Consider the following 24,407-nt stretch of genomic DNA (forward strand, 5'->3'; position numbering starts at 1 on the left):
TGCACAGATTTTCACCTTTAAGTTCAAGAACGTCCAGTTAGAAGATTAATTGCAGTCCTATTCATTTTCTAGAGCTGGAAGGGTCAAGATTTATGTGATCCCTATAAACCATTTAAACAATCCATTAATGTCCTATTTCTCTGCTTTTCTAGGTCTGCCTTACACTTCTCCATGAGAAAAAATGTTGTGGGTCATGGTCCATCATTATTAGGGGAGTCTGAAGCATTTGAAAGTACAAAAATAAAAATAAATTTTCCCCTTTTTTATTGAGATAAACTTTGCTGGTGAATCTGGAGTTATCTTGGGGTCTCCTTGCCCGGTCAGGGGCATCACCAGGGCACTGTTACAAGGAATGAGCACAGCCAAGCAAAGCCAGCCTGCTCCAAGGCAGAGCCACACTGCCATGGAGGAAAAAACCCAGCTTTAATTTTGCCTCAAATCTGGGAAGAAACCTTATTCCTTTATTCAATAAGAAGTGCATTTTATGACTAATAAACCCACCACAGCCTGTCTTGGCGTGCCGGAGCTTCCCAGGGTTGTTTTGTAGGAGATACAGGAGCCAGACACCAACCATGGTGTTTCAGGATTGTTTCCCCGCCGTTTGTCTCTGCCAGCTCAGCCGCTCCGCTCGCAGCCCGGCGCTAGAACCAAGCACTTTTTGACATTTTTAGGTACCCACGAACGTCACTAGATGGCAGCAAGAAACTGCACTTGGCCACCCGATGGGCATCTGCCCACCTGAGTGTCCCCAGCTTCCCCTCGGCCTGCGGGCAGGGAACTCACTTTGCTCGGTGTCACAGACATATTTTATGAAAAATCCTTTTGCTAGGATCTTTTCTCCCGAGAGGCTTCAGCTTCTCCATGTTTTGCTGCTTTGGAATGTGATTTGGAGAACTGTTTACCCAGTATGTGAAATTGTTTTTACTTGATGACCAATGACAGCCACCTCTGTCGAGACTGTGAGCAGTCACAAGATTTTATTATCATTCCTTTCTTTTCTATTCCTTGCTAGCCTTCTGATGAAATCCTTTATAGTCTTTTAGTATAGTTTTAATATATCATTTTCTTTTACTGTAATATATATAATAAAATAATAAATAAGCCTTCTGAAACATAGAGTCAAGATTCTCATCTCTTCCCTCATCCTGGGACCCCTGCGAACACCACCACAGCCCAGGAGTATTGATGCCTTTTACCCAGGACACCAGGGACACAGCTTGCTGCCCACCTCAGTCCAGCAGCTTTTCCAACCCAACAGCGTCCTTAACACACAGTAAGATCACATAGATAGAGCCTGAAACCTCACAAGTTTCACAATGCAGGCAAGTGTGCATTGTGAAATGCACCTTCCCAAGAAGCTGGAGGCATGTTCCCATTTCCAAATGCTCTTCATGCCCTTTTTATCATGCCTGCCTCACATCACTTCTTGCTTTCCCAAGAGTGAATGTTGTACACCCAGGTGGCAGAGAGGGATCTGCTGGAAAAGCCCTCAGCCAGCTGCAGCCCCAGCCCATCCCAAGTCAGGACCTCCAGCAGGAAATGCCTCCTCAGGAGCATCTTTCCTCCCCCGGCCCCAGGTTTCTCTAGGAGATGCTTTCTCAAGCTGTGCTTACAACAGCAGGGGTCACACACACGCAGTGTCAGCAGAGTGCTCTGTGCTGTGCTTTCTGAAAACCTTCCTCAGTTACCAGATATCCATCTTTGGCCTCCCATATCCCCCCACTATCTCTGTCTCTTCCCCTCTGATGGAGCAGCTTTTCAGAGTGTTCCCACACACACTCACTTCTCCTTCTGCTCTAAGGCATGGCTTTCTTTCACCAACATCTCTTTATTTTCTATCAGAGCCAACTTTTTATATAACTGTACTGATCTGCATGACAGAACTGTCTCTGCCTGCCCCAGTTCATCCCTCTATCCTGACATACCTACAGAGATGCCCTCCTCACCTGCCTGATGGCATGGAAGGCCAGAGAAGAGAAAATAAGTGGAATAACCCATTGGATTTGCTTCATTCTCTTTTCAGTATTCACTTAGAGGCCATGGACAACTTCAGTCACCCACCTGGCCATGCGTTTTGCATTTCCCCCACCATATCCCATGACAGCTCCTCTCAGAGGGCAGAAGAGTCACTCATATCCTGCTTTTATCACCACATTGGTGCCTCCTATCCAGGGGTAGAAAGAGCAACATCGAATGGAATCTTTAAAATGTATGACAACAGACTCAAACTGTTCTGTGGCAGAAGAGCAAAGAGGCTGCTCACATCTTTGCTTTCCCCAGCTTTATTTCCCACGAAGGGGCACCCAACTGTGCAGTTTCTCAAACTGTGCACCCCTCATAAGCCTCTGAAAGCAGCTTCAACCAGTGGCCACCTGGAGAGATTATTTTAAGGGCCTTCCAGTGCTGCTCAAGGGAAGCCGAGGAGGATGTACTGAGGTACATCATCTGTCACACTCCATTTTTAAGCTCATTCTTTAGGTTAAGATGACAGGATGGGATTGAGGTGAGTCCTTTGTCTAAGCAGCACAGTGCTTATGTTCACAGCACACAATATAAAACACATATCCCCCTGTATTTACTTCTGCAAGCTGCCTGACTCTTCCTGGGAGGGCCCAAACCTGCCAGCCCCAGCCTTGAATCCCTCCTGAATCAGCCACAGAAGGTAACAAGGAGCACACAAATTCCCCAGTCTCGTATCCATAATAGCCACCTTTCAACCCCTTACTGGCAGAAGGGGAGACCATGAGCACCTCTTACCAGAGGAAGGCTGAGACCTGACAGAAGCCAATGTTCCAGCTACAATTCCCCTTTGACATCAGATGGATTTAGCATCATGTGCACATAATCCCCCTTTTTCATCCTCTCCCCAGTACTCAACCCCTGGAGACTTATTCCTGACTCAAGGAAGCCCATATCCCATCTCTCCTCTGCAGCCTGCTCTGACACAGGTGCCTGGTGCAGGAGCCAGGGCCTGCCCTGGCTGCCCTCTGCAGCCAGGACACACCTGGGCAGGGCTGGGGTGTGAGCTGGGAGTTGTTGTCATCTAATTGCAGGGGTTCCATACTGTTATCTCCTATCACAAAAGTTTCACACCTTCTTGGTGTTTCTCATGGGCATCTCCTCTAAGCACTGGCTCTTTCTTCTTCGCAAAGCAGCCAACTGAGTCTAGTTCCTTTCTCAACCAGCCACCCCACTCTTTTATAGCACTCTTCTTCTCACTGGTTACAACTGTAGCCTGTTAAAGTCAGGCCTGTTCCTAATCTTTGATAACTGGCCCAGCTGCAACTCCTTAGGGGTAAGATTACTTTCTACACTAACTTTATTTTCTTATATTCTATCCCCCTACAGGGAGGGGCAGCATGCCCCAGCTACAGTCCCACTCCCATGGCAGGGGGTGAGCTTGTGAGAGCTGCCAGAGCTGACAGCAACCTGAAAGAGGCAGAGGTCCTCTTGGCAGACCTGTGCTTTGTGCCTTAAAGCTGCACAAACTTGACCAGCTAAACTGAGTCCCTTCTCCCTTCTTTGCTAACACTGCCCAGGTTCCTTCCTTCACTGCACCAAGTTTCTACAGACCAAGAGAAAACATAGCAAAGTGAAAACAGGGAGCTCTTTCATACAGTCTAAGTGTGTTTCTCCTTCCCTGTTAAGGCTGCTCTCCTCTCTGCTAAAGCTGCTCCTTCAAAACACACTCTGACCTTTGATGTCTCAGCCAGATCCAGTTAGTCTGCTGCTGTAGCCATCACTCTGGCAGTTCAGAGAGCCCCATTTCACTCAGAGGCTTCAATTTCACTCTCTCTTTTTTCCTAGCATTTATTCCAGCCTGCTGCAGAACTACCCCACTGATATTTGCTAGCAGCAGCCAACCTTCAGCCTCACCAGCCTTCTATCCAACCCAACAGCAGTTCCAGGGAAAACCTCACAGGCAGCAGAAGGGACTCCTTGGCATTTCCAGACCCTTCAGAGCCCACACCAAGAAGAAAATAAAGACTTGAGCAGGAAAAGCATAACTCTGTTTTCTGGTGCCCACTCCAAGATAAATGATATTAATTTTCTAAAAGGCAAAGCACTGGCTGTCATCATCAGCTGTATTTACCACCTGCTGGGAAGGTCACCCCCTGGCCCTGCCACAGTGGCTGCTTCTGCAGTTCCAGAGCACTCATGCAGCTTTGGCTCTGAAATGACACTCAGCTGAAACCTCTGCATTAGTGCTCTGCTTTGTCCCATGGGGACAGCAGCTGCCTGGCAGAGGGGCAAGAACATCAGCGCTTTCCCTTAATCCTACCCCTTCCCATTGCCTTGGGTCACTCCTGCAGAAAGGGGAAGAAGCAGCAAAGAAAAGTACCTAGAAAGCCCTTCAGTGCACAGATTGTTCCCAGACTTGTAAAGGCTCTGTTCCTGCAAGTAATAGTGAAATTTTCCATACAGAGAAGTGTCTGAAGCATTTCAGAGACATCCTTTAACTTCCATGAAAAGCAACACTGTTTTGCTCCCACAAAGCCTCACACATCACAGCTGAAGCTCACAGCAGTCCGTGGTAAAACCCTCATCCCAGTTAATGGGAAGTTGCATCATCCCAGCCACACAAACCATGTTTGGATGCGTCAGATGTTGTGGCACTTGGAGAACATAACCTACTTCCTCTGGCTGAATTCTCTCTTATTTCCAGAGGAGCAACCGCTGCAGCACAGCCAGGCAGGGGAGCAGAGCTTGCACTCAGCTGTTCTGCAGGTCAGTATTTAACCTTCCCACTGCTGCAAAGGGGAAATTGCTGTCTATGGACCCTTGTAGGGCCAAACCTCACCAGTTTATTCCATTTCTATTCCCACCCTTGCTAGAGGTCTGATAAGAGAAATGGACACTATCTGGCAGCTTCCATGGCCCCATCCCTTCTTGCCCCTCTCTTCCCAGATTTGGGGAGTTGGCACTTGCTCAGCCAGAAGCCACGAGTGCCCCATTATCCAGTCAGCAAGCCCACACACAGGCGTGATTCAATTTCCTCTGCAACCCCTCCAAGACCCTTGTTGTCACTGTGTAAAGCCCCCAGACTTGACCCAGCTGGGGCAGAGTGTGTGATCATGAGGTGAATCCACACCTCTGAGAAAAAGGGTATCCCACTTTCTGGAGCAGGAATGTGGTTCTGCAGTGTCTTGGCTTCACCCATCCTTGAGGCCACACAAGGAAGATCTGTGGGGAAGTGAGGGAAGAGAACAGGGAGGCACAAGGACAAACACAGCTTCCCATTATTACTCAAGGATGCTCAAGTCAGGTACCTCCAAGACTTATGCAGCAGAACCCCATCTGCAGGGTCAAGTCAAAGATGTGCCCACCTGAAGCCCCAGTACAGGCTTGAAAAATTCCCCTAAAGGTATTGGAGAAGAAGATTAGGGACTGGTCAGCTCAGGGCTCTGTCCTACCCCAGTGCTGGATCTACTAGGCAAAAGGCACGATCTCATATGACATCCCATGACAGCAGGGCAGAAGGGTCCCCACATGCCCCCCGTGGGTAGCTGTACCTCTCTTGTGCCCTGTGGAGCCAACACCAGCTCTGCAACACATGCAGGTCTCCATGGGGTCATTCATGCTGTGGTGTCCATCCAGGTGCCAGTCCCTCAGCTACCACTTTGAGAAACCCAGCTTCCAGACCCTCAACACCCACCTCCAACATCACTTGTGATTCCTCCAGGAGCATAAAGTCTGACAGTGTGCCCACATCAACTATTTCCCAGCAGAGACTGGGCAACATTAAAGGAAAAACAGCTAAATCACTCCATGAAATCAGCTGGCAAGAATCCTCCTTTTTGCATTTGAGTCGGACAATTATTGTAACCTGCTTTTTGTTTCCTGGCCCCTGTTTTGCCTGTTTGCCCACATAATCCCTCACTTGCAAGCTGTTTCCCTGCCATGACACAGGCAGGAGATTCAGAGCAAGGAGCACAGCCAACTACTGATGCCTCTGCACAGCTTTTCTGGCAGCTCCCTTGCTTCCTGGGAGCAGAGATGATGTAGCACAACCTGCAGTAACATTCCAATGGTGGCTATGATGGACAAAGAAAACTTCAGAAGTGCAAGACAAATCTCTCTGACTCTCATCACTGTTTCCCTCTTACTCTCTTTCTCCCTTCCCACACTCACTTTCTCCTCTGCACAAAATCACTGGTGAGCAGCTGCTGTTCCTGCTCCTCTCTCACACATCACCTGCCCTGTACTCCTCAGGAATGCAAACAAAGTGGTGAGCTGGGTTTTACCTCAGGGCATTTGACTCTCAACGTTACTGCTTAGCCCAGAGATGCACTGAATGGATTTACTGTGGGTGCCACAACAGTAAATGGCAGAACCCTACATCCAAGGCAGTATTTGGTTTTTCTTTTTCCTCTCTTTCCTACCTTGGACTTGCACATCTTTCCCCCACTGTTTTCCCAAAGATGTAAGTGAAACACAAATGATACAGCATGAAACAGTGCAAATGGTTTCTAGTTAAACCCTGATTAAAAATAAATGGTATCTTTGCTTTTAGTACATTAGCATCCATTTTTTAAAACAAATCTTGGGGAGGAAGCTATTATACTTTGCTTGATGCAGTCCATAGAGTATAAATCTGTCTCTTCTTCCTCTGTCCTGCCAGGCCACGGGAATGCTGGAGTCCAGCAGCAATCCCAGCAGGCCCACAACAGTGCCAGCTTTACAGGAAGCTTTGGATGTGCAAAATCCCATAACAAGAGGCAGAGGGCACATCTTCAGCCAAAATCACTGTCATTTCAAAGAATGAGCCAGGGCTAAGGGGGACAAGGATGATGGTGACACATGATTTGCAAAGAACAAAACTTCATCTTCCCCCAGAAAATGCCTCCATCCTCCCCCAGCAAAGCAATGACCTACACAGCTTGAGTGCCTCATCACCCCTGGACTTCTCCAGGCCTCATCCAGCCAGGTATTATAGTTTCACATGCACTGGACCACAACCGTGTTTGGGAAGAAACTGGTAACTTCAGGTATCCCAAGATCATTGCATGCATATAAATATCTAGTTAGATAATAGCAATTATATAAAATTATATGATAGAATAATATAACTTATGAATAATAGGGCTTATAATAACACCTCCACTGCTGAGGTCATAAGCAATCCTGGTTGTCACTGGTGCTTATCCTTTCAGTGTGACCTCAGTTTAATGACAGCTGCAGACATGGACTGACACCAAACCCTGGCTCTGAGAGGGACTTGCCTTCCCAGAGGAGTGGGAGCAGGATTACTGAGCACCTTGCTGCTCTTGTACAGATCAGCCTGGGGGAGAAGAGGTGAGCTGCAGATGCCTCCCTGCCAGGGTGTGGTGTGGGGCACACACTTCCCTCTAGGCCACCATCACAGCCTGTGCCAGAAAGGCCCTTCTCTGTAGATATTAACAGCTGTAACATCCCCTATCCCACTCTGCACAGGCTCCAGAGTCTGCTGGAGTCACTCAGGAGTGAAGGTGTTCACTTAGAAAAGCCACCAGTCTCGTTAAAATCAAGTCTCTCCTTGCCTCAGTAACTGGGTCTCCCCATGCCTCAGTAACACCCACAATACATGGATCAGGACCAGGAGACACTAGGCGCTTAGGAAAAGAAGGGGGCACCACCCTCCACTCCCTTGGGTGGTGTCAGCAACAGATGAGGCTGCTGGAGGAAAGCAGGCAGGCATGCAATCCCACCAGTCTCTGTGCCCATTGCCATTCAGGGTTTTCCTCCTGCAGAGTTATCATTCCACAAAATTCATATCCAGGCACAAACTTGGCACAGAACACACTGGCAGCAATGGGACACACATGCACATGTAACACTAAGTACAACCATAAGCCCAGGCCTGGCACCATCAAAACCCAAGCCACAGCTGGGAAGAGTGACCAAAATCCTTAGAGGGATTATGAACCACCAGAAGCTTAGAATTAGGGGCTTGCTTTTAATTAACAAAGAAGTACATGCTTGATTTTTGCTGAGTTACCCCCTGTTGTTTTCATACATGCTCTTTTCTTTGAATTCTTTTATTGATCCCATATGCCTCAACACTGGCAGCTGAACCAAGTCATCTTACAAAAATTAACAAAAATAATGTAGTCTTATATATTACTCCCATTATTTGTTCTCCAACACAGGCATTTGCCTTCCCCTACTTTGAAAGGGTTTTTCTATCTCTGCAGTCAGTTTTTTCCTCTATAATATTCACCTCCAGAGGGATTTGGAGTGGCTCAGAGGAAGGGTCTTGCCACACCAGGAGCTAGCTGCCAGGAAGCAAATGTGAGCAGAGCCCTGGAAGGCAGGAGAGACACTGGGGCAGCAGCAGCCAGGTATCCCCCAGGTCCCCAAACCTGCCTCCTCTTCCAGGCTCTTGGGGAACACCTTTCATATGCCCTGTTCAGGTCCCAGGCTGGGATTCAGGACGCTGGACAAAAATCTTCCACAGCCATGCCCATTCCCCTTGTGTTTCCTCTACAAACAGGTCTCACCTTAAGCACACAGATAGTTTTATTGGCTCATCTAAGGTGGGATTAGGGCATTGTTTAAAGAAGTCAACCCTTACATGGAGAAGAGAGGTGAAAGGGCCAAATTCATGACAAAACTTTCCCTTCATCTCACTGTCCAAGCTCCCTACAAGTGATGAAGGGGTCCAAGCCAAGCTCTGTGCAGCAGCACAGCCCTGTAAGGAGACACATTTACCACCTCTCACAGTGCTCAGGCAGAGTGATCCTCTGGAGTGGCCATACCAGGCACCAATTCAAATAAATACATAACAGCATGAACAGCTGTGCCACTTGTCTGCAGGGAACAGGCAGAAAGAAAACCCACAAGCATCACAGTCGAAGGACAGGACATTATGGGAAATCGCTCATCTTCATAAATAGAATTAGTGAGAGGGTCATAGCTACAGGCTGAACTTTAACCAGGACACCTTTGGCTAACTAGTGAAGTGTCTTTTCCTCCAAAAGCTATCTGCAATACAGACTAAAGCCTTTAATTAAACACTTTCACCATACCAAATGTTATACATTTGGTGGAAGAGAGAAAAGTTTTTTTACAGCCACCCCAAACCTCCACTCTGTCTACCAGACTTCTCCTGCAGCCAAGAGCCCTAGACCACACATAGGGATGATGTGAAGGCAACATAGCTCAGAGGTGGTAGGCATGAGTGTAAAACCCAGCCAACCCACCACTACTACAAGCACTCTTCTGGTTTCTGAGCCACCAGAGATTTATCAGGCCCTGCTGCACTTTCTCACCCAGCCAAGAGGGACTCAGGTCTGGCTGAAGCCCAGAACATCCCTGTTACCACTGTGAAACCACTGCCCCTGAGGAGCCACAAACTGCTCCCTGCTGAACCTCATGATGACACAGGCTGGAGGCCGCAGGGCATGCCACATTTTAGTTGTTTGTAGTCATAGCCTGAGCAAAGCCAGCAGTCTCCTATCCATTCTGATTGCATTTTTAAAATGACACTACCTCACTTGGTGGCACTGGCACTACGACACTGCTCACTCCAGCTGACTTTGGTAGCAGACATGCCACTAGGCTTCTCCAGCTGAAAGATCATCGGGAACGCCATCCCTTTCCAGGCAACGTATAGGTCAACAAAACTGAACACAGCTTAGCAGAAAACAGACTAATTCCCCTCTCCTGGCAATGCTGAGGGCAGAACAACAGAGCTTAGTCAAGATTCAGTATCCCAGGGAGTCAGATATCAATTCCTTGATCTTTCCCATGGTATATCTCACTGTACACTCTGACTGGGAATCCCAGGGAGACCAGAAAGAAAAACCTCCAAATGGGAGCAGGTACAGTTAAAAAAACCTCAAAGCTTTCTGAAGAGACATTCAGCTGAGCAAGGCTCAAGGTCCTGAATTATGTCCTCTGCTATCCAGTGTCACAGACATCTTTTTATGAAAAAACCTTTCCTTAGGATTTTTCCTCCTGAGAAGCCGAGAGGCCTCAGGCACAAAATGTAAAAAATGGTTATCTGCTGCTGTGGAATGCAACAGGTGGATCTTTTATTGGCCCATCTTGGATGTTTATAATTAGTGGCCAATCACAGCCCAGCTGGCTCAGACAGAGTCCAAGACAGCTGCCTTTGTTATCATTCCTTTCTATTCTTAGCTTAGCTAGCCTTCTGATGAAACCTTTTCTTCTATTCTTTTAGTATAGTTTTAATGTAATATATATCATAAAATAATAAATCTAGCCTTCTGAAACATGGAGTGAAATCCTCATCTCTTCCCTCATCCTGGGACCCCTGTGAACACCATCACAATCCAGAGCACTGCTTCTGGGCACTTCCACAGGGCACTCCCTGGAGTCCTCTTCCTAGGGCATGACCCACAGGCCCCCATCCCACAAAATGGTTAGGGTTGTAAGGGTCCTTGAGGTCATCTAGTTCCAATCCCCTGCCACAGGCAGGGACAACTCCCAGTGGACCAGGTTACTCCAAGTCTCATCCAGCCCAGTCCTGAGCACTTCCATGGACAGAGCACCCACAACTTCTCTAGGCAACCCAACCAAGCAATAGGATGTTCAGACACACTCACATGGGTCAACCCAACAGCTGCCAGAGCAGCTTCCCCACTAGCTGGGGTGTCCAGGATGAGCAGGAGCTGCTGGAAGCAGCAGCAGCCTCTTACCTCTCACACCTGGGAACCACACACACTACCACAGGCACCGGCACCCACCTGGGCTTAAATACAAATTTTTTAGCCAAGACCCAGGAAAACACAATTATCTAGTAATTGGCCAGTCATCCAGGTTTCTCAAAGTCTGCGCTCTTAACACTGGTATGGATCTGAAGAAGGTGAGACTGTGAAATTACTGACTGTGCTTGATAATATGTTATGCTAAGAAAGGATCAGCATCAGGAAGGATTTTTCATTTCTTCACTACATTATCAAGAAAAAAGACATGGGGTGCTCTTGCTCAGAGGCTTCACCCCTCTGCAGACACTTTTTATAACCGCATTTTGAGAAATCTGAGATCCAGCAATTTTCTGCTTTTGGATAAAACACGAGCACATCTTCAGGAAGGTGAGGACACAGTTATTCTAGCATCCTGCTGAATTTTAAAGTGCACCTATTTCTGGGTACATTGCTCTCTAGCTCAGGTAGAGCTCAGATTAGGGAAAGGAATGACAATAAATGATTTAGGCTTTTTTTATATTGAATATCACAGTGTTGTCATACTATTGCAAAAGTTCCATACCTTCTCAGTGATTTCTCATGGGCAGCTCCTCACAGCACTAACTCCTTCATCTTCACAGCCCAGCCAACAAACTCCAGCTCTCTCCTCACCCACCTAACCCACTCTTTTATAGCACTCATCCTTATTAGACACAGCCATGGCCTGTTAAGGGCAGGCCTCTTCCTAATCTTTGATAATTAGTGCAGCTGCAACTCCTCAGGGGTGAGCTTACCTTCTGCGCTACCTTTATTTTCTTACATTCTATCCCCCCACATCACAGTACAGATTTGAAGCCTTGAGTTTGCCCATTGTACGTACACCTGTAAGACTCAGCATGGCAGTGGCTGCAGACATGGCTCACTACAGAGGTGGTAACAAGGTACTCTCTGGGCTGAGAAACTCAGTATGAGATGCCCCATGCAAGAAGTAACCCACGGCTCCAAGTGGAAAGTGTTTCCTCTGAAACATATAATTTTGTGGGTAGTATGGGATGTTGGTTTAGTTTTATTTTTGTTGTGGATTGCTGTGGGGTTTTGGATTTTTTGGTGGTTTTTATCCATGGAAAGCTCTGTAAAAGGCAAGCCTTTTTGTTCTAATTTTCCGTGATTTCTGGTTTCCCAAAACTAAGAAGTTTTCAGGCCAGAAAAGTTGTAGAACTTGAGAGAGAAAGAAGCTGCCAGGCAGGCACCAGGATCAAATGACATTGGGAAAAGTATTTGCAAGGGTAATCCTTCTGAGAGGCAGGCCATCACTGCCTACAGAGGAGGAAGGATTCCCAGGAGAAGTCATGGTCCTCACAGGAAAATGTGACAGAATGATGATGGGGTGGGTGGCAGCACCCACAGGATCACCCCAGAGCAAAAATGGGAGACCAGGAAAGGTGTTTTAACAGGGTGATGTGGGTTGTGTTTGTCAAAGTGGAAGGATGGATCAGACTGTGGGTAGTGTAGAAGTGGGCGTGGGTGAGTGGATGGATGTGCACACACAGAAGAAGGTAAATGACATCTTATGTAATCTCAAAAAACATGGAGAGTTTAAAATTGAGGAATTTGGTTACAAATAACTCTGGAATACAAAGCTTTTGAAGAAAATTAGTCTTCATGACAAGTGCAGGAGCTGGGAGGGGCAATTGCACCTTGAAGCTGGAATCAAATCAAAATTGAATCCATCGAGTTTGTTTTTATTTTCCTTGCCAGAAGTTGTTTGGGTTGCTTAGACTAGTCTGATTTGGAATTTTAAATATTGGAAGCTCAGAAATGTGTATCTTTTTTCTTGGAAAAGATTTGTTGGTGTTTTCTTCAAAGTTGCCAGGTGAGGAGCTGGCAGTTCACTCGTCTACCAGGTGGGAAGCCGGGCACTTTGCCCACCACTGGCAGCTGGTAGGCTGGCAGGGTACCAGGCACACGGGCTGCCAGCAGCTGGTGTCCATCACAAGTCTGACAGAATGGACACATTCCCATCAGAAAGCTGGTTCCTCAGCAATCAGCGAGATCCTCTGAAGGAAAAGTGCTGTGCTGGAAACCTTCAGTCTGCTGCAAGTCATCACCTTTGTTAATGTGTGGACTGGTAAGTTGCTCCTGCTTTGTTGCACAAGACCAGAGCCTTGAACACACGCACACACATTAAAAAAAAAAAAAATTGCTGTGTTTAAGTGGAATAATATCAGTGCTGAATTTATTCTAAGCAAACTAGTGGGGGGAAAAATGTACATTCATCACCAAAATTTGAGCTGTAAGTGACAATGGCGGTATTCTCCTCAGCCTTCATCCTGAAAACATGTTCTCTGAGGCAAAACTATCAAGACCTTTCAGACAATGTATTGAGGTGAAAAGCCCCACAGATGACACATGGGGTTTTCAAGGATGTGTCAGCCATTTGGAAAATCCTACCTTCAGATGCTCAGTAATTGTAGCTAAGCTAGAAATATTTAACAGTAAACATAGTCTTCGTGAGTGATGCTCAGAACCACAGTTGTGATTGTCTCTTGTAAGCACTGCAGGATGCAGTGGGAGTGTGAGGAAACTTACAAGGAGCATGGATGTCTCAGAGTGCACAGCAGGATGTAGCTTTCTATCAGGTCCTTTGGAAACTCGGAGCAGGAGGCCCCGTTCTGCTGCAAGGACAGGCAGGGCTGAGGGAGCAAGTGAAGAGAAAGGGGGCTCTGAAGCAGCAGGCTTTGCTTTGTGCAGCCTGCCACATATCCCACATCCACTTCCTGGGGTAGCTCCAGCTCCTGGTAGCTCCCAAGCCGAGTCTCCACCAGACTTTGCAGAGGAGTAGATCTTTAGTAATGCTGCACCCCACCTACAGAGAGCAACCACCACTGCTGTCTGCACACCCTGCATTAGCTCCCAGGGCTAATCCAGAGCCTGCCCCACACTCTTTAAAAGGATTTTAATGTCAATTATTCTTGAGAAAGTAAATAACAGTCCAGACTCTCGATTCAAGCTTTTTTACCTTCTTTTATCCTCAAAATTTCCATTAAGCACATCCAATGTATTCAAATTCTTTCCATAAATTTTCTATGTTATCTTTTTAAAGGCAGTTGAAGATTACAACAAAATCAGACGATGTCTTTACACTGATTTTTTAATGTTGCACATATTGCATTTTATAACATCAGAAGAAAAAAACCCCAAAGTAAACCTTAAAGACAGAAAATAAATATAATTTTTATGAATATATGCAGAGAAAGTGCAAAAAACTGCATCTGTAAAACATTTAAATGCTGAATCATACCACAAAAAAAAAAATTTACAAAAGCATTCATTTCTTTATACATGTCAGCTTTCTTCTTATAAACACAAAAATATTTTAACAAATCTTACAAAGATCAAACCCTTTTGCCCTTCACCAGAAGAAAAGTGGTGAAGAAAGTGTATTACCTGGAGGAAAAGAAAAAACCCAAAAAACCAGATAAACAGAAGGTAAAATCTGCGAGGGGCAGGACAGGGGTCTGTGGCTGCTGCTGGTTCACACCATGCACACAAACACATCCAGTGTCAGACCTGGACACTTCCATGTACGCACATTTTAAACATAGGCTTTTTTCAGAAATAAGCAGCAATGCTGGGGCAGTCACAAGAGCTCTCACACAGTGACCCTTGGTGCCTGTGATGCCAATACCAGGGTATGGAACAGTTCTGCTTCTCTTCATCCCCAAGCCTTGCTCATTAGGGAAAAGTAAATGATCAGACCATCTGAGCCCCAAACAGCTCATGTGAACTGAAGCTTCTGTGAAAGTGGACCAGGACAGCAGCGATAGACTTGGAAAATGAACACATTTGCTCCAGGTTCTGGGATGTTTTGGAGGTGGGCAGGTAGCTATGGAAAGGGCTTGAGACAGGGCCCTGATGAAGATCCAGGATACACTCAAACATGGTGAGACAGCCCAGCACAACAGGTGCCGTAGAGCTGGTGACACTGAAAGCCTCACCTGGCCAAGTCCCTTGTGCACCACATCCACCAAACCCTGTATGGGCCCCAGGAAGCTGAAAAGCTCAGGCACCTTCTGGAAATTTAAGCAACTCACTGCACATGTGCTGCAGCTTCGTACATTCAACCTGTCTGGGATCTCCTGGCACGTGGCCACCAGAAGCTGCAGCTTCTGTCTGGACATCCAGAAGGCATAAGCAAATTACTGACATCCTTAATTTTCATCCAAGAAAAGATAAAGTTTCTTGGGAAGAAGGGAGAAGAATGAGGTTGTGTCCTCAAAAGAGCTGGTGGACCTTGTCAATCAGTATCATCTTTTATAGCTCAGATTGTGATGGTTAATAAAATTAATTGCTAGGAAATCACCTTTCCTAACAACAGAGATTTGCTCGATTCAAACAACTAACTTGAAGGATCATAAAAAAACCCCCTCTGATATAACTACAAAATAGTAGGAAACATTTACTGTGGACTGCACCATATCACAGAAATTTACTTTGCAGGTGCACCATGACCTTCTCTACGGGAAGCAGAAAAGAAAAGCCTTCCAGTATGAATGCAATTAAAATAAATATCATATGATAACGGCAATAATACTTCATCCTTAGTATTTTATAATTACTAATTATAATTATATTTGCATTGCATAAATTATAAAACAAATTATAAAACCACATTGGTTATGAGAAACTTGAGTGTCGTGACACAAGACAGACCTTTGGGCTTTGTGTTCAGCAACATCATTCACTTCTCACTTCATTACTTTGCTAACTAGAGTACAAATTAAAATGAGACTGAAGTTCTCCAGAGTCTTAGCAGTAAGTTAACCTTCCAGAAGACTGCAAGAACCAACTCTTGCTGTTCCAGGAAAGGTAAATTTTCACATCTTTATTTCGAGCCATGTAAATTATGATCTCATTCTACACACTCGTGTGAGAGATGCCTGACAACTGTTTTATAACTAGCGCACTCTGCTCAACTGCCTCAGCATATTTATAAGATTATCTTCCTGGGCAAGCGTACCCTAGAAAGCCTCCAGAGAGCTTGAATTTTTAAATTATGAATCTATACAAGATAAGTATTTTTATTTATATAATAAAAATATGTATAGAGGATATAGGGGTTTTGGGCTTTTTTTTTCCCCCCAGCACATTTCCAAAGAAGTCTGCTTAACAACAGAAGCATCTCCTCTGTGAAGCTCAAAAGCTGCATGGCTCCCTTATCTATTAGCTCTAACAAAGCAGCCCTTATTTAGGTGTTAAAAGAGAACTTCTTAAGTCTCAATAAGTTTATCTAAACAAGCCAAGTCTGGAATTTCTAACTTTGGTCAGGTAACTCAGCATCAAATTTCTTTTTAAAACCTGTGAGAAAATGGCTGGAAGATTTTTATCCTCATACAAAGAAATCTACTAGCTTTGCTCTAAGACTCTTTGGCCTGAAATACAGGATGAAAAATAAGATCATAAAAGGAATTGAGAAAGAATGACTAGGAGAAGGAGATTACAGTGCAAAACAGATTTCAAATTTTTAAAGCAGCAGGCACTAGAGCAAAACCACTCACTATTGTACCAAAGAATGGAGTTGCCAAAAATTTATTTTATTGTCCTATTGTGGAAATGCAGTTGTACCTGCCCACTTGTATTTATTTCTTCATGCAAATATGGAGGCAATATCCAGTTTCTCTCAGTTCATTCAAGTAAACTTTGTGTACATTTTAAATGTATCTTTGGACTTCATGCTGTGCTGCTGGACAGACAGCAACATGTAGCATTTAGCATCATTAAAGCACTAAGAAACATTCATTATTTTTTACCCCTTGTGCCCTTCTTTGGGATAAGCAACCCCATGCACCAAAAATAAACCATCACTTACTGAAGGGCAGCACTGAGCACCCACTATAGCTCTGGAATAAATACTGCAGAGATGCACTTATGCTGTAGCATGACAAGTATCTTCTTTTTATTAAGAGATGGATTTGGGAGCAGGTATCATCGTGCTCATTTTAACACAAGGACATGGAATGCTGAATGGGATCTTCAGCTGTATTTGACACAGATCCAGTGACTGATGGGAAATGATGTGATATGTGTCCATGGAGATTTGCGGCCAGATGCAGTACAAATCCAGGTTTCTAGCACTGGTCTCTTAAGTTTAGGAACTGACCTTTAAACGCCTAGAGCCCAATTTTCATAAGGTCTGAATGCCCCTGGTTCAGAAGGAATGGAGTACTTTCCACTTCTGTTCTCCAAGAGAGACATCTGTGAATGCTCTCAATGTAACATTAAAGGCCCAAAACCCCCAAGGTGTCTCTCAGTTGTTAAAGGCCCAAGAACAAACTGGTGATGAGTCCAGGGTGGGCAATTTCTCCTGTGTGGTACCTGCACTGCCACAGGCCCGGGCTCTCCCCTGGCTGCTGCCCCCACACCAGCCACCTGCCACAAGGGCAAGAAGAGAGAGGGGAAGAGCAGAGAAGCCTGGTAGCTGGTGATGTGCACCACCTACATCGCACAGAGGGAGCTCAGGAGAGTGGATTTACAGATAACTTGATTAAGAAGAGTCAGGTGTAGTCAGAGTCCTGTCTTTTTTTGTTCTCCCTAATTATTACTAGTATTATTTGTCATGCTTTCAATAAATCTTTTATAAAGTGACTTTAATGTTTCTTACAAAATTAAAAAACAAACCAAAGCAACACAAAGGCAAAAGCCAACACTGTAAAAAGATTCCTGCTAAAATATTTCCCTGGAAACTCTGTGAGCATAGCCAGCTGGTGCAAAATAGTTGCCTTCTGGAAAACAAAGCAACAGGGCTTTCCTGCTCCCAGCACTTCAGCACAGGTAATGCTTGACTTGGCCAGGCCAGGGTCTACTTAATGCACATGCTCAAGTATTCCCATGCAATGAAAAGCCAGGATACATGGGGCACTGGACACAGCCTTTTTTAAAAAATCAATGTTGTAAAGCTTTCATTTTAAGCTCTTAGAAGAAGATGTCTAGAGCTTCTTTCTTGGTCCATTTGTTGCACCTACAGAGCCAAAGGAAGGCGTGCCTGTAACTCGTCCTAATCCAGTTTTTGTGTAAAGACCTACAGCAAAAGCTTGGGCTACCAATCCACATCTAGATTTCTTTGATGCCTGGACTGGCACTGAGACTGCCAGGCTGTGTTAACTCCTGCATGATTAATTTATACCAGTTTTGGTATGCCCACCAGGCACTTAAACTAGTTCAAGAGCTGCCTTCAGCTGCCTTTCTTTAGCAGAGGGAGAACCTGACAGTTTCGTTAACACAACAGTGTTAATGAAAAAAAGATCTGCCACCCTCATTCCAATAGGCATTAGCAAAAACAGGCCAACAGAAGGAGGGAAAGAACAAGGAAAGGAACAAAACTAGCAAAGGATGCATTGGTCATGGGTAAGATCACAAAACATGAAAAAAGCTCAAATTTTAACATGCAAAGGATATTGGTACATTGCAATGCTGGTTCTGGTTAAAGAGACTGTACAGCTCCTACATATTTGTCCTTGAGGCTTTGTTAAAGTAAGACTTGCAACTTCAAGTTCATAAATAAAATGGAAATGACAGTAGTGCCATAAAAACATAGGTAGAAAAATAGTGCAAAGCCAAGGGCTGGACACTTTAATCTGTCACAAGTACCCCAAAGCACTACCATTAGTGCTCTTCCAGAAAACACATACAGAAAACATTCTTTATTTATTATAAATGGCAGTTGCCTGCATTGCACTCTGTATTTAGAATGTACTGTCTACTGTTCTGCTTCCCTTCAAAGCTGAGGATGAAGAATAAATACAGTCTTTCACACTGGCGAGCACTGCCTGCCCTCCAGCCACGACTGGTAGCAAAGTCAGGCAGTATTTATAAAAGAAGTCAATTAAAAAGTAAAACAGACAGTATCATTTAAGGCCTCTGTCCTTGCTAGTCTGCTCAACAGACTACACTTTCTCAAAAGAAGAAAACCTGCCACTTTTGTTACAGTAACCAGAGAGCGAAGTTAAACAGAAAAAAGGTCACATTTACAGCTGCCAAGAAGGCAAAGTTCCTGAGGCTTGGCCAAGCAGCACACACAGGCAGCACTCACAGCACCATCACGGCACTCCCAGCTGAGCCACGCTCTGTGCTCCGACAGGGGCAGCTGGGCTGAGCGCCAGCCCGACACCGCACTCGGGCCGAGCGTCTCCTTCAAACCCTGCAGCCCTTGTGGAAAGGGGTTTGGAATTACAACCAATTGTACAGTGCAAACTTGAATCTGCTCCCACAGATATAGAATGCACAGATGGGAGTCCAGAACAAAAGCGCCACCGGCCCCGGTTGTGAGGAGCACCATCCATTAAGGAAATAAACTCCAGGGAGCAGAGTCTGATCTCAGCTACTCCTGACTGAAGAGCTGCAGTAATTCCAGCTCTTCAGTGAGCTTTCAGTGAACTTACACAGGTGTAACAGACACCAGGGTTTGAATTGGTTTGGTGGTGAGGCACCAAATTAAAATGAAGCACTTATTAACTGATAGCCTTCCAGATTTAGAGTAATTAAAAAATATCGCTAACAGAGTTGGTTAACCTTGAGCAGGACAAAAGAAATACCCACCAATGGATAGAGGTCACATTTACACAGCATTTCTCAAGTATTCACTTCAGCAGGTCCATAAGGTTTTGAAGGAGGGCTTGGCTTAGCCTGGTTTCAATAACTTTTTATCAGGGTTCTTGCTGCCACCCCATGTAAACTGTTGTAAAAAAATATACTGACTGGTCATATGTACGTGGTATATCTGCGCCCATGCTGCCACTCTGCAAAGACCCAACCAGGATGCCAACGCTCCGCACAAAATGGGAACTGTATCACAGTCTTTCTTACAATATTACCTCCATTGTGAGTTTTCTACACCCATGGTACTGACAAAAGGCATGCCCAGTGGTAGGGAAATATGCATATTCCTAATATTTCATTATAGATATGTCATGTTTGATGTGAAAAAAAATAGCAGCTTTCTCAAGGTCCAGTCTCTTAAAGAGAGCCCTATCTTAGACACCGTTTTGGTGGTTTTTTACTTCTGTAGTTGAGAACAAGGGCAAAAATCAAATGGATTTCAATGCTGAAAGAAATGCCATGGCAGCCAATTGATAGGAAACTACCAAACATATTTTCTTAACGGTTTGTTACGTTTAACTGTACACAAGCTATCAGACAGAAGAACCTAATCAGGCCTTCCCTCTCTCTCTTTCACAAAAGACCCAAAACTTTCTGAGAAATCTGAGTGTCACCAAGAACCAACAGCTAGCACAACAGTAATGACTGAATCTGCAAAGACAGAGTAATGCAGCAGGATCAAGTCATGTGCAGCTGATGGAAAACAGGAATGTTCTATCAGTCTTGAATGGGGTATGAAGGACTGAATGGTGTCCTGTTTTCCTCTTCAGGAAGCAAAAACCTACACTGCATGTACTGCACAAAAATCTGGACTTGTTAGTGATAGAGTAGCCTGTAAAGAATAGGCACTTATCCCAAGAACTGGCAAAAAAAGGGAGCATTATTTGGTAGGTATGGCACCAAAACACAACCATTGTGCTTCCTCACATACTTATGCTGTACAGATGGAGACTCAAAAAGACACAGAGTTTTAGGTTGTTGGCAGGCTGGGTTTTTTCTTTTTGCTCCGGCAAGATTTGCAAATGCAACAGATGATGCATGGAGATGCCACAAGCAGCAAGGGAGAGGTCACCAACGCTATGATACCTAGTCCAACGAGGATCCCCACAACCTGAAAGAGAGGTGAAAAATACATATTTAGATAGCATGGAAAATAAAATATGCATGTGCATGCATAAACATAGCATAGGTCACCAAAAAAGAGATGAAAATATGAAAATAATCATCTTGGTTCTTCTCTGAAGGCTAAAATCTCTTTGCTTCATGCATGCATGAGAGCTCTACCCAGCTGGTTAGGAACACACCTGTGTTCTGTTCCACATCACTGAAGCCCGTGAGTGGCCCAGCTTGTTTCTGCAAGGGCCTCTGTCGTAATGCCGTAAGAAAATATCATTCTGAAAAACAAAAGGAGAAGCTGTAAGAGTAGGTTACAGAACTGGAGGAAGAAGTTCAAGACCAGAGTGGAAACACAACCTTCCTGGCGCTGCTTTGAAATTGCCAGCTGCCAGCAGACAAGTTCACCTGTCTTCCAAATAATTACCTAGAGTAACTTGCAGTTTCAGAAATTGGCATATGTTTGGCATCTGAGCTATCATACAGCATCTTTCCTCCTCCACTTTTAAAAAGCATAAGCACGAGTTTCACCTAATTGCACAAGTACCTAGTCCATAATTTGGTGATGACAAAGGGAACTGAAAACAGCAGGCATTTCTAAAAAATAGCAATGTGAGGGATCATCTTCCTGAAGTATTTTACCTTCTGTTCTCCTGCTGTACCTACTTCACAGTAATTCTGTTCTTAGACTTAACAGGAAAATATAAAAAATACAAAAATCCTGTTTAATTTCTCTTTTACCATTAATACTTATTAAACTACTCATTCTTTTCTTCAGAAGGTGACTCATGCCCTGCATTACCCTCCCTAAACCACTGTGCTGTAACCTGATGCTGCTTCCCCTTTCATTTTTCAGCTCTGCTCTCTGGCTTTGCAGGTACTACCTTCATCTACGCCTGGAGCTCCTGTAACCCCTACACATTCAGAAAAACTACACTTTAATCACACAACTACAGTTTGTTCCTCTCTTTCTCCCTTTGAACTGACAAAAACTCGATAAGGGCATGTCTGTGGAGTCTGCAAGAATGTGACACTCTTCTGGTTCAGCACAGTGTTAAGCAACCACCGTGTACTGCATGTACTCTGAGGCAAGCCCTAAGACTCATGTTGAAAAAGCATGTTCACCCCCACAGAAAGGGGACATAACACTAAGGGCAACCTGTTTAATGTGCTGAGTAAAGGATGAAGACTGAAGAAGTCTCATTGTTTGCTGGCTGTGGAGTACAAAAAAGACAAGAAAAGCCATGCAGCACATTTTATTTCAAGTGCTGGTAAAGTCCTTTTTACGCTCCCACAGCTGTTACTGATGACTGTGCCAAAAGGGCAAGCTGCCATATATACATGCAGCTTCCAGGACTCTTATATACGTGCATTACTTCCAGGACTCTTCGTGCTGCTAGGATACTTGAAGTCCAAACAAGTTGAGACTGGTTTGCAACCTTTGAGAAGTAACTAGCAACATGCACTTCACAATCTGTGTTCATGATCCAACATTTTTATCCTCAAGCCTAATAGCCAATCATTCACTTCAGCAAACACGGCACTAGAGATGGACTAGTAAAGGAGACCTAGTGCTCCCTAGCCACCATGCCATGGAACAACCCCCTTCACCCAGTACCATACCATTTTTTAGACAGGCTGTGTCCTTTGCTGTTGAAACAGGTGGAAGACATCTATTTCCCTCACTCACAACCAAACTGTTTTTAGGAAGAAGGAATCCAAGCAAGGTATTGCTGGAACAAACCTCCAGAAAGCAAAGCGTTAGTCCCATCTCCCTCAAAGAATGAACATGGAACCCACAGACATGGCCATAACCCTTTATGGAAGAAATAAAAAACTGTATTGATATAAATAAAAGGACTGGGTGAAAGAAGAGAGAGCAACTGAGTCAGAAGGTGAATTGAGCCAAGAAATTCGCTAGGACAGCAATGAAGTAACAAAGAGCTTGCACAGGGCCTCAGACTAACCCTTAACCCCACTATTCTTTGTCCTGGTGTTTTTTCTGCAGCACTTACATCCAAGTTCTGTAGACAATACCAGCAAAACGTGTGCTTGCAGTTCTTGCACATCATCTGAGCACAGCCCTCGTTTCGCTCAATATAAATTCGACAAACTGGGCACTGCTTAATTGGTGCCTCTGTCTCTGCTCCAATAAGGAATCTAGAAAAGTAAGGAAACATTAAAGTGAGATGTGAACATAATTGTTGGTATTCAGGTCCACTGCCTGATGTGTATTGTGCTTATTTTTCAGAGCATCTAATGTTGTTGTCCTAAGTGTTCTCAGTGTGTGAAGCTTCTTATATTCAGTACAATACATTGAAACATACTCACTACTAGGCATGAGACTATTAATATCACATAAAAGTGAAAATCCCTTGCCTTGTTCCTTTATGCTATATAAAACTAACACTCACTACACCCACAATTAATCACCTACAGCATTAAAACTTAGCCCTTTTTACAGAGACCTTACACAATTAATTTAACAGGACTGGATTATGCAACTCATAATCCTTGTCTGAATCCTCCTTGTCTGAATAAAATAGGCTTAAACTCTACCAGAGCCAGAGATCACACCTAGAGAAAAAAAATCATAGACATAGCTTTTTGGCAACACCTATTCCATGGAGTTTCTAGCAAGCAGAATGCTCTAGGTTTTAAGTTTTTCATTTATTGAAAAAAATTGACAGAAAACTTTGAAAACATGACTCAACATAACCTGATTCTGAAAACAAAGATGGATAGCCAAAGACATGACCTAATTTAAACACAAAAGCCTCTCTTCTATAGATTAATGACTTTTACAAGCTGATCTGCAGGTTGTCTGCAGTTAAGGAAACTGAGCATAAACAAGGCTCACTCCAAGTGAAATTTACACTGTGTAGGAGTTAAGGTTTTTCTATGCAGGGATTCTGTAAATATTAAGCAGGGGTTATTTCTTAATCACAATAGAGCAAAATTTGGATCCTGCAATATTGGTATATCGGATTTTTGGTATGGGCACAGGTCATAATTCTAGCATGTGAACAAAGCCTTTAGGCAGATTTAAAGTCCTGGAGGGCTTCACCTTTTAGAAGTTTCAGTTGCAACCCAAGCTTGACAAGTACACAGATAATATTAAGTATTAAAAAACAAAATTTGGCATTTAAAGTAATATTTCGACTGGAATTGTATTTACGAAACACCAGGAGAGATGGACAGTCTCCAAGCTGAAGCTGTGGACCTAGAAGGAAGCTGCTCCACGAACCCAACTGTGATGAAAAGAATCAAAAGATGGCATGACTATCGTGGATTCCCATCTTACCCCTGCTCAGTGGGTACTGGGGTCGTTTGGTTTTCCTGGCATAGGTGCTGCCCGTGCCATGGCTCCTTGCAGGAGGAGCAGAAGGTCAGGTGGCAGGTGGGGCACTCCACTGGCACTGGCGCTCCCGACTCGCTCGGTGCAATGTGGCACACGGTTTGGCAGTCGGCTGTGGGGCACCATGTTCTCTGGGGGTCCAAGTGGACTTCTGAAACACAACAGAGAAAGAAATAAAACTACTTTTTTGTAGTCCCCTTCTTGTTCCACTGACATGTGTCTAGGTATACAGCACCCAATTCTGCACAAGGGTGTGGAAGCCAAAGCACTCCACACCCATGCCCATGGGTATTTGGGCCTGCTCTTCTTTAGGCAGGTCTGCATTTGTCCCCTGCTAAGCAGTTGCACTGAAAGCATTGCAACAATAAAAATACACTACACAGAATGTGTTTCTTGCTTTTTTATAGCAAGGTTCAAAATATGAACCTAGCTGCTGTTTGCTGAGAAGCACTTTTGTAGCACTAGGCCACTCCACGTCTTTGACAATGTGCAAGCCATGCAGAAACTTCCATATAAACAGAAGAAGGACTGTAATTAAATTAATGTCAGGTCACTTTCCATGCCTTATTTAATCTCCTCTATCTATAAACTGCAGTTAATATTCACTATATTCACAGTATCATATCATTACTTACAGTAATGATATGATA

General features: G+C 44.5%; 1 protein-coding gene across 3 annotated transcripts in view; it reads right to left on the minus strand.

The window, feature by feature from the left end:
• Positions 1 to 17,988: 17,988 nt before the first annotated feature.
• Positions 17,989 to 24,407, minus strand: part of RNF144B (ring finger protein 144B) — a 71,030-nt gene continuing 64,611 nt past the window's right edge. For all 3 annotated transcript variants that reach the window (XM_030971600.1, XM_030971598.1, XM_030971597.1), the window contains exons 5-8: positions 23,704 to 23,908; positions 22,415 to 22,559; positions 20,591 to 20,680; positions 17,989 to 20,397 (exon numbers count right to left, since the gene is read on the minus strand). In XM_030971600.1, the coding sequence (XP_030827460.1) occupies positions 20,257 to 20,397; positions 20,591 to 20,680; positions 22,415 to 22,559; positions 23,704 to 23,908 (581 nt within the window). In that variant the 3' untranslated portion in view covers positions 17,989 to 20,256. The remainder of the gene's footprint in view (positions 20,398 to 20,590; positions 20,681 to 22,414; positions 22,560 to 23,703; positions 23,909 to 24,407) is intronic.

The sequence above is a fragment of the Camarhynchus parvulus genome, chromosome 2 (genome assembly GCF_901933205.1).
Source record: "Camarhynchus parvulus chromosome 2, STF_HiC, whole genome shotgun sequence".
Classification (NCBI taxonomy): Eukaryota; Metazoa; Chordata; class Aves; order Passeriformes; family Thraupidae; genus Camarhynchus; species Camarhynchus parvulus.